The sequence below is a fragment of the Aplidium turbinatum genome, chromosome 2, assembly GCF_918807975.1.
Source record: "Aplidium turbinatum chromosome 2, kaAplTurb1.1, whole genome shotgun sequence".
Taxonomy (NCBI): Eukaryota; Metazoa; Chordata; class Ascidiacea; order Aplousobranchia; family Polyclinidae; genus Aplidium; species Aplidium turbinatum.
In genome coordinates this window covers 24,418,608-24,429,905 of record NC_137473.1, presented here as the reverse complement: position 1 = coordinate 24,429,905, position 11,298 = coordinate 24,418,608, and the positions used below count along the sequence as shown (strand labels likewise).

Genomic DNA, 11,298 nt, shown 5'->3' with positions numbered 1-11,298 from the left:
ATTTGAATATCTGTTGAAAAACTAGAAACTTATAGTAAAATTTAAGAACCCCTCAAAATTTACTTTTTCAACATAAAAACAAAGAAACTCTCTTTTCGCCTCGAATTCTCACAGGAGATTGTCCTGGGAATTGTGAAAAGTGCATTTAAGCATGAAGAAAAGATCTCGACTGAAACGGAGTGGAAAAATTTTTTATTTAAAAAATAAAGGGGTGGATCATAGGACCCTATATGCTCATAGGCCCCGACCTTCCCCTACCTCAGCATGTGGACAGTGCAACTTGATGCCTGTGACAATACGTACAATGAGTCATTACTGGATGAAGATGATGACCAGGACTTATTAAGCAACTGAATGTAAATAACTTAATAAGTGGTCTGCGATTCTTGTACTGCCAGTGTTTCACTATTGGGTTTGTTTCATATAAGTCTTTCCATTAAACTAATTAGTTAATTTCATTTTGAATTGTCTTATTGAATTCCTTACCACCTTAAACCTAAGGATAGACGCCAGAATTAGAGCTCTAGCATAAATATTAAGTGAGTTATTGTGATTATACTGTTTTGGCGGCCATTTTGAAAATGACAACTTTCCAGTGCTCTGATGTTCCTAAATTTTTAATATCTTATTCTTGATGAAATATACCAGAAAAAAACTTTGGAAAAGCTTTTGTAGAAATTTTTTGGGGTCAACCATATAGGCTATTGACCTGACTATAAGTGAACAAATTTATCGTTTTTGGAACTATTATACATTAGCGTAGGCTATTATATAATATTTTGTTAATGTCACTTCGTTTAAAGTCAAATATAGATGTTATTGAGTAGCCTACCTACTTGCTTATTAATTGTGACAATGATAATATCATATTTTAAATAAGCCATAGTATGACGATACTTCGAAAAAATATTCAAATTTTGTTTATCCGCCAATTTGAGAAAAAAATGGCGGATTTTCAAAAAAGGCGGATAACTTTTTTTCACCAAAAGATTTTCACGGGGATTTTTTTTTGGTCAATGTACATAATCAACAGAAACAATGTGCAAAGTTTCAGCTTTACACCAATTAAGTCAAGGTTCGGCCCTTTTTTTCGCTTCAACGACTGGACTAAAATTACATAAAGCAGTCTTAATATACGATTTTATGTTTTACTTTTCGCAGTTGCACTTGCTTTATCTTTGACAAGCCGACTTTTTTATTGAAATTTCTGTGTTCACTGTTCATTTTCCTATGGGAAAAATATAAGATTTGCTTTGATGTGGTAACGAGAAGTGATTTTATCAGATTCCGAATGTTGCTACTTTAATCGCATTGTTTATCGCGCAAATTGTTACGGATCATTTTTTTAGGCGGATTGCGCAGAATTATTCTGCCAAAATGACGGTGGTCATTTTAGGACTGCTTTCCATTCAGCGGCAACTAATGGATGGAATAATTTCCCGGCAACACTTCAGCAATCGGAAAAATTCACTTGGTCAATTTCGGTAACCGAACCGGCCCTGCATCAAAAGCCACTACAAGTATGCCAAACTACCAGGAATAACCTATGAAGGCTATGTCAGTCCGTGGATAAAGATTCAAGACCAACCTACCAATAGTTTCCAAAATCGATGATAAAACATTTTACATTCAGATTCATTGGAAAATATCAATGTAGACCTATCTCATAAATTATGACAATTATGTAAAATTTGTAAACTGGTGAGATGTTGAAATATCACTGGTAAGGTTGATTTACCCAAATTACTGGACAATTTTTCCCAAGTTTGCGAATTTTTTTAGTGGGAAGCAACCCCCCTGCCCCCATCTCCTACGGCTAGGTCGGTAGCATTCGTCTTTTGCTACCACCCTGATTACCCCATAATTTAACTAACAGACCAGCCTGCAATTCATTGTTTTTACTTTTCATTCACTCTGCTTGTTTATTTATTGGTGGTGCAATTGAAACAAAATAGATATGATATTGACTTGACATACCGGTACCTATCAATACCCATCATACTAAATAAACTACTATTCAGGCATGTTTTAAATCTTTAAAGGGGTATTAAAGGAAAAACCTGACTTGGCGATTTTCCACGTTCTTTGTGTTTAACATGCTACCATAAAACGATTTTCAATAAAATTTTGCCCCATTGCGGTCTGACCACCATTGTGCGCGTGCTTTTGTCAGAGCTTTCAAAACGAGATTGGCCTGAGCAACGAAGCGTGCGACTGTAAAGATCGTCATAAAGTCTACGTCATAAAGTCTAGCAATCAACCGATCACGCAATAATTGTTACTGCGGGCGATTTGACTGTAGGCTATGTATGTATTTACATCAAAACAGCACATTTTAACATCAAAACAGCAGACAGTTTGCTCAAAACATCAGATTGGTAACGTGGCTTTTGTTATTGCTGGACTTTATGACGTATTCTTGAGCTGTGTTTGCACGTTTTGGTCATTTTGAAAAAAATGAAAATAAATGAAACACTGGACTTTGGGCCTTGCCAGCGCCATTGAAAACAAATTTTTTTGGGTAATTGATTTTGAAATGTATTCTTGAATGTTCAGTTTACTCATTTTAATGCTTAATTCCGGTTTGAAATTTTCCTTTAGTATGCAATTCAATTCAATTCAATTTATTTTTCTTTGTCGGAAAACAACAGCAATGATAAAGTTACAAATAATGAACGGGAACAAAACCAACAAAAGGAAAAGGTGGCAAAACTACAAAGTTTAAAACGTGCATGCGATGCAAATTTAAAGGTTACGTACACGAACGTAAATTAAGCACGGCCACCAAACCTAACAGTTTAAAGTAGATGAATTAGTTGGAAGAACCAGTTGGCTCCACATACCTAAAGCAACTGGAGGTGTGCCAGTTGATGAAACCATGCGGGGACGACTGAACCTTACAACCAATATAAAAAAGAAAAATCAACAACACGAGCATTCAAGAATAAACAATGAACATACGGCATATTATTACATATTAAACATATTATTTACATATTAAACATATTACATATACAAAATACTATGTACAGTACATCGTTTTAAGTAAAATGGAGTGTTCGCAGCAACGACAGTGGTGTGATATTGAATAGGAATTGATAACTGATGGGTACAGGAAGTTAGATTAATTAACTTATTATTTGAGCATGATATTACACTGATGATCATGAATGATGAAAAATGTAGTGAAGATGATAATTATGAAAATGGTCTAGATGGCATGCGGGTGACTTCGGTATCGGAGCGGGATGGAGTTTCTTGAAATGAATTTCCAACCAAACTTCTGGAGAGTGATAGGCCTACAGCTTCATTGTTGAAGTACTCTTGCCAAATAAATCTACACAACAAAGTAACAGAAAGTTATAAGGTTCTGTGAACAAGTATATTATACGTTCGGCTAATTAAAGGCGTATTGCATTGGTAACATATTAGCATCTAATTGCAGCCTATTGAAACTGAACAGTTTAAGGTGTTGATGGCAGATGTACGACATTGACAGTAGTACTTGAAAGATTAAATGTACAAAAGTGGTATCTATTACACAATGGACGTATGCTAATCGGTTTGAGTTTTTGTTTGCAGATGGGTTTTCAGCTTGCTGCTGAATAATGAAAAGGTTTCGATTTCAGTAATGTGTTTAGGGAGATCGTTCCAGACTTTAACTCCACTAAATTGGATGGATTGTTGGGTTAACTTTTTCGAGTAATAGGGGAGAAAAAATCGATTGCTACTTCTAGTTGATATGTGATGCAAGTTGCTATTAAGTTGAAATAGTGAGTTAAAGTTTTTAGGCAGTTGATTATGTTTTAGTTTAAACATGAATTTGCCAGTTTCGATGGTATAAAGGTTATCAATTGTGAAAAAACTGTCGACATTGTATTGTGGTTCATGCTTAGTGATCATTTTTATGAATTTGCTGCAAATTTTTTGCAGTTTGTTTACAATGGTAACATGACCATGCTTCCAAGCACTAATGCAATATCTTAGATTGCTTTCAATGAGAGAATGATAGAGAGAAATCAAATTCGCAGTGTTTAAGTAAGGTTTAATCTTGCAGATTATTCCGAAATTTCGTCGCAGTTTTTGTAGCAAGTAAATCATATGAGATTTCCATGACAAATTTTCATTCAGTAAAATGCCTAGGAAACTAACAGTGTTAAGACGTTCAATGGGTTGATTGTACACAGATAATGTATGGGTGAAGTTAAAACACTTTGTATTATTATTATTGTTGAATAAAATGTGCTTAGTTTTATTTACATTTAACGACAGCCTATTTGCTGCTAGCCAGTCTGTTACATTTAACATTTCCATATTGGCCAGTTCATAAAGCTCGGGGATACTGTTACCACATAAAAACAAATTGGAGTCATCAGCAAACATTACAGATTCAGAGTGTTGTAAGCTGTTACAGAAATCATTTATATATATCAAAAACAGTAAAGGTCCTAGAATTGAACCCTGGGGGACCCCGAAACATATTTTGCGTTTAGTAGACATTGATTGAGATATTTCTACTACTTGAAATCGGTTTAGTAGGTAACTACTGAGCCAGTCATGGGCTGCCCCCCTGATACCATAATAGTAAAGCTTGTTTAACAAAATTTTGTGATCAATTGTGTCAAATGCTTTAGACAGGTCTAAAAATATACCAAGGGTGGTTTCTTTTTTTTCAAATGCATTTGAAATTTTACTGACAAGATGCAAAACTGCGAGGTTAGTTGAATGATATTGTCTGAACCCAAATTGTTGGGGGTAGAAAAAGTTATGGTTGTCAAGAAAATTATACACTCTGTTGTACATTATTTTTTCAAGTATTTTAGAAAAGGAAGATAATAGACTGATGGGGCGGTAATTACTACAGTCTTCAGTTTTGCCTTTTTTGAATATGGGTATTATTTTAGATGTTTTAAATGCTGTTATAAATTCACCGTTAGTTAAGGATAAATTGAAGATGTGGGTCAGTGCTATAATTATGTTTTGTGGTACAACTTTTAATATCTTTGTTGGTATTTCATCTATTCCACAACTAAGTTTGGATTGAAAAGAAGAAAGAATTTGTTTGACTTCATCAGCAGAAGTGGGGCGCAAAAAAATGGATTCACTGATAGGATTTGAAAGATAATCTGAAAATTTGGTACTTGTATTAGGAATTTTATCCACCAGATTTGATGCTATTGAAGAGAAATATTCATTGAAGTAGTTAGCCTTATCAATATTCTGTATAAGTACTTCATCACCTTTAACAAGATGGGACTGTTCATTGCATCTGGTTTTACCTAATAATTGATTTAAAATATTCCAGGTTTTTTTCAGGTTATTTTTGTGCTTTAACAGTAAAGTTTTAAAATAGTTTTGTTTTTTCAGCTTTAGTGACCTGGTATAAAAGTTTCTTAGAGCATTGTAGTAAGATTTGTTTTTTTCAGAAGATTTTCTAAGATAATTTTTTGTATGCCAGTTGTTTCATTCTGTGAAGATCACTGAGTTCATGATCATACCAGCATTTTGTTGTTACATTTCTTACAGATTTCACTGGAAAACTGCTTTTAAATACTTCAACGTAATTATTGAAAAGCATGTTATAAGCTACATCAGTGTTGGTTTCATTCATGATGTTATTAATGTTGAGCTTAGATAATTTTTCTACAAAATGACACATGTTAATGTTGCTGTAGCATCTTTTCTCTTTGTTTAATGAAAGTTCTTCTATTGAACCTAATTGAGAGCATTGTATTACAGGCAGATGGTCAGCGATGCAGTCAACTATTATACCAGCATTTGTTTTGGCATTATAGACATTTGTCCATATGTGATCAATACATGTGGTACTGGCTGAAGTAATTCTAGTTGGTTTAGTTATCAATGGATGGAAGCTGTGTTCAAACATAGCATCAGCATAGTTGCTGGTGTGACAATTATTATGGTCCAATAAATTGTAATTAAAATCTCCCATTATGAAACATTGTGCATTTGATTTTGATATTGTTTTTATTGAAGGAAGGAGTGTTTGTAGAAACTCAGAGTTGGCAGCAGAAAGTGATTGAGGAGATCTATATATAGTACCACAAGTTAACTTTTTCTTGTTTACAAATATATCAACAAAAAGGGATTCAAAATTTTTTTCTTTCATAATAGTCAGGTCATTTCTTACAGAGAACATAATGCTATCTTTTATATACAGAGCCACTCCTCCACCCCTTTGTTTACATCTACTATTTGCGAGAAAAACATACCCATCTAGGGAGGTAAATTCACCAGTTTGGTTTACTTTAAGCCATGTTTCATTAATAGATATAATATGTGGTTTAACTGTCATTGACGTTACAAGTGCCTGCAATTTTGAGAAATTCTTTGGGTTTGATAAAGATCTAATGTTAAGGTGCATAGTTATTAGGGATTTGTTTATTTGCATATTTGTTACGAAAAAATGTACTTTGTTAGAATACACATCATTAGCTTGAAAACAAGGTTCAAGTTCTTCAGTATTTACAACTTCATTTTCAAGTGATGAAAAAAGTTCATTAAGCAATGTAGGCTCTTGGTTGAGAAGTTGTGCTGTTTTGATTGAAAAAAGTTGGGTAAATATAATATCACTACAGTTGAAAAACGGTAAAGAGTTATGTAAACAGTTTGTACAGAAATAAGATCTATCAGTCTGAGTTAAGTTTGTACATTTAAAATGATTAGACAAATTACATACACTGCAGGAGATGGACTTCTGGTTGCTGCGAACAACTTTCTCACAGATGTTACATGTAGGCATAGATAATATGGACTTACCTGTGTAGCTGTGAAGAAATCAACCGAACATGATATTTAAATACAGCCTACTGCTGAGTATACAAACAAGCAGAAAAATATGCTAAAATTTGAACAATAATCAAAAGTATATTATCAATAGTTTAAAGTAGTTTAACAAGGTAATTAAGGTAATATAATAAAGTTGAGGTTGACTGGAGGTTTTAAAGTTATGTCAGCATATTGCAAGCTGACTTTAAGAAATGCTATATCAAAAAGCAGTACTTTTCAGTAAGCTTACTGTATCTAAAATAGGTTTTAACATTTCAATTCTCAACAGATAATGGAGCTTAATGCATGGAAGAAATCATTTAAATAATTAATATTAATTGCTTAACTTTGTTATGTCATCTTCAGTCTGAATCCAATGCTTTTTGTCGTGGACATATGCATAAATTTTTCCATTGAATGAGAAAACATTACTTTTTCCCAATTTCTCCTTGGCCTGATTCAGCAATGCTAGCCTTCTTTTGGTGAGGGACTCGGTTATGGCCATCCCGCTTCCTTTAAGTTTGCGTTTTGAGTTGAAGATCAGATCTCGAGTTGACCTCCTAGTAAATTTCACAATTATTGGTACATTTTCAGTTCTGTTAGATAAAGGGTGGCAAGTACTTATGTCCCAATCTGTGATGTTTAAATCTAACTTCTCATTTATGGTTTGAATTACAAAATTAGTAAAAAAAGAAGGAGGAGAGCGACTGATTGATTCTTTAGGCATGGCTCCATGAAGAATCAAGCAGTCACGTCTGGTATACTGTTCTTGGTCATCCATTTTGTTTTCAATTTTTTTCATGGCAGAAGACATCATGTTGAATTTATTGACCAGATGGTCAATTCTTTTGTCAAGTCGTTCAACATCAGGATTTTTTTGTAAATCTGCAAAACAGGATGTACCATTAGAGTCAGCTTTTGGTTTATGAATTTCAGTCTGGTACTTCCCTTTTATTGTCTTTTGCTCCTTTTGAATTTCCTTGATTTCTTCAGACAATTGCTTCAGCATGCATTTAACTTCATCCATTTTTCTTTGCAAGGTAATTGAAGCAGCAAGAAGTATTAGGCAAGATTAAAACTACTTAAATTTTCCGGTTTTTAAACACAAGCTACCTAGGTAGCTACCAAGCTACCATGCCTTTAAGGTTTTGCCAATTTTTCAGGTTCCTTGTGCTGGTAGTGGTATGGATGAGGTACCGTAGCCTACCACCGTCATTCTGGCGGAATAATTTTTCCTCGAGGCATAAAATGTGATCTGACCTACTTTCAATAAATCTAAAAGAAAACTAGGAGCTGGTTTACAAGCAAGCTTCCCACTTGGTTAAAAAGGCGATGACGTCACGGCGGAGGTATCCACCAAAAAAATAGTACAAAAGTGGGGTGAAATCAGTCAATCATGACGATAAAAAGCATGCAAGTGTCCGCCTTTAGTAAATTAGTTGTGATTTGCTTGTTTCTGCTTCAATTTTTACAATTGAACCAGCCCTGCAAAGCAGAAGATCTCACCTATGCAAAGCAATGTAACACAGGCCCGAAAAACACCACATATCTTCTTAGAAAAGAGTTAAACTTGACCAAGTTTAACTATTTATCCGAAGAATATAACAGCAATTAATAAAGATAACAGCATTTAATCAAGAACATATCTCTGTCGTTTCTGCTTCGATTTTTACAATTGAACCATTGCTGGAAATCACAAGCTATCGTCTATCCAAATAAAGGTGAGCCAGACTCTAAAAGTTAAAAATATTTCTTAGGTAAAGAGTTGAACTTGACCGATTTCAACCATCTATCCCACAAATATCTTTTAAGATACCAGCATTTAATAAACGCTAATCTAAAGAACATATCTCTGTCTATTTACAAGCAAAAGTTGAGGTTGATAGCTTTTTCACAAAGCGAGCAACCGGTCTTCAAACGCAAGCAAAAAGCGCCCGATGACTCGTTGCATATCCGAATCGAAGCAAGTATACAAGTCTCCCCAGGTCTGCGATCATTATATGGCTTTATTAATTTAGTTGTAAGTTGTAACTTGCTTGTTTCTGCTTCGATTTTAACGATCGAACCATTGCTGGAAAGCACAAGCTATCGTCTATCCAAATAAAGGTGAGCCAGACTCTAAAATTAAAAAATATTTCTTAGGTAAAGAGTTGAACTTGAATGATTTCAACCATCTATCCCACAAATATTTTTTAAGATACCAGCATTTAATGAACGCTAATCTAAAGAACATATCTCTGTCTATTTACAAGCAAAAGTTGAGGTTGATAGCTTTTTCACAAAGCGAGCAACCGGTCTTCAAACGCAAGCAAAAAGCGCCCGATGACTCGTTGCATTTCTGAATCGAAGCAAGTATACAAGTCTCCCCAGGTCTGCGATCATTATATGGCTTTATTAAATTAGTTGTAACTTGCTTGTTTCTGCTTCGATTTTAACAATCGAACCATTGCTGGAAAGCACAAGCTATCGTCTACCCAAATAAAGCTAAGCCAGACTCTTAAGCCTGGTCTACACTACAAAATATTTTGAGCTGAGCGTGGCTCATTCTTTGTTTATTTAACACAAAGCTTCTGTCGGCAACAGCGCCGCCGTCAGCCTGAAAATGTCTGGTCATCGCGAGCTTTTTTTACGCTCTGGAGAGATTCGCTTGACCAAGGTTCTGGCTCAAAATTTAGTTTGAGCTCTGGTCTTGGCATTTTGTGGAAAGGCAGTTTCAGTTTTTTGAAAGCATGGTACTCTGTTTCAGTTAATAGGTTAGTTGGTGTGTGTAGATAAAAATTAAAAGGTTAGATTTAAAAAAAGTCTTACATAGTCTTAATTTGTTACCTTTTCTTTTGTTGAGGGTGGCTGCTCGACTAGAAGACCTTCCAGGTCACTTCGCAGCCACCCGTTGCAGTATCCATACATTCTACATTATCGTTTGTCTTATCCGACTTTCCTGAATATGTGTATTTATACTCGCAACAAAAAATAAATGTCAATCAATAGGGGAAGTGCGGGACCGATGGGACACGGGGACCGAAGGGACAGCGCAATATCTTGCCCTCTAGTGAATAGTTTTTGGCAATATTGATTTTGGACACGAAATATGTATCTCAGGTTGCGCACGTGAAAAGAGTAGGATCTAGCTCAACTGTGTAAACAATGGCGGCAAAATATTAATTTTAAGACACTAAAATAACTTGTAGCTATAGGATTAAAAAAAATCTGTGGAAAATATCAGACATAACAATGATTGACAATAAAGTTGTTTTAAATCAGTGATATAAGAAGCAAGGTTTGTGATACTAATGGAGTTTCAGATGTCAACAGCATGGACAGCAGAAAAATATTTTCCAAAATTGTTGATTGCGGGACCGATGGGACAAGGGCATTTTAAATAGGCATTTTAATTTGTCTTTCCAAACAATGAGGATGTTGCCTCAATTTCTCAAAAAGATAAAGAAGAAATAATCCTTGCCACAACCAGTTGATATGACAACACGCCTAAGCGGCATTCCACGTTTCTCAGAAATTGTTTCGTCTGTATAGACAATCTATACATGGATATTGCAATTGCTTACGAACATTGACGAAGGAACTTGACTTTTCATGTTGATTTTTCACTTTTAATGTAAATAACCAATTTCAGTTCATAAAATCATTTTTTGTACTTCTTTTGTGCAATTTTGGATATGTCCCATCGGTCCCATAACACTGTCCTATCGGTCCCATAGGTATGGGACCCATGGGACAACCAACAACATTGATAAAATGTTGAATAACTCAATAACTAATTATAACATTTCAATAATTTTTACATCATAACTTGTAAGTCTGTGGATCTACAAACTATGAAAAAATGGACGACGTAGTATTTATGTTGGAGTCGCTATTAACAAATAAAAAAATCTGTCCCATGGGTCCCGCACCTACCCTAGGCCTACTTAGCTGTTAGTTTGGTTAAGGTGGCACTTCACTAGGCTTTTGGTATGATTAAAGTTGGCCTTCCAGCTAGTATGGTAGATCAAACTATCTTTAGCTGTTGGTCAGGTTCAGGTAGCACTTCACCAGGCTTTTGGTCAAACTTGGGTTGGCCTACCTGCTAGCCTTGCATTGATTGCAGGGTTCAACTCAACAAATTATAGGATAGCTCTAGGTCTACAATACTATTCTGGATTATTTTCAGTTGACCTATTACATTGTGTCAGCACAATGATGGATAACCAAGCAAAAAGTGACGTTGTTGGCGCTTGAATGCACACGGTCGCAAGATCAAATTTGCCAGTGTAGACAGTTTTTAGTCAGTCGAGGCTGGACAACGCAGGCGTTTGCGCTTTTCGGGCTTGTAGTGTAGACCAGGCTTTAAAGTTATAAATATTTCCTAGGTAAAGAGTTGAACTTGACCGAGTTTAACCATTTATACGAAAAATAACTTTAAAGATACGGTACCAGCATTTAATAAACGTTAATTTAAAGAACATATCTCTGTCTATTAACAAGCAAAAGTTGAGGTTGATAGCTTTTTCA

At 34.9% G+C, this 11,298-nt stretch overlaps 1 protein-coding gene across 1 annotated transcript; it reads right to left on the bottom strand.

Moving 5' to 3' along the window:
* Window positions 1-2,608: 2,608 nt before the first annotated feature.
* Window positions 2,609-7,994, bottom strand: LOC145764962 (uncharacterized). The gene is made up of 2 exons (XM_082576679.1): window positions 7,222-7,994; window positions 2,609-3,337 (listed from the first exon to the last, which is right to left on the bottom strand). The coding sequence occupies exons 1-2, from the start codon at window positions 7,814-7,816 to the stop codon at window positions 3,300-3,302; spliced, it is 633 nt and encodes a 210-aa protein (XP_082432805.1). The 5' UTR covers window positions 7,817-7,994; the 3' UTR covers window positions 2,609-3,299.
* Between the last annotated feature and the right edge of the window lie 3,304 nt (window positions 7,995-11,298).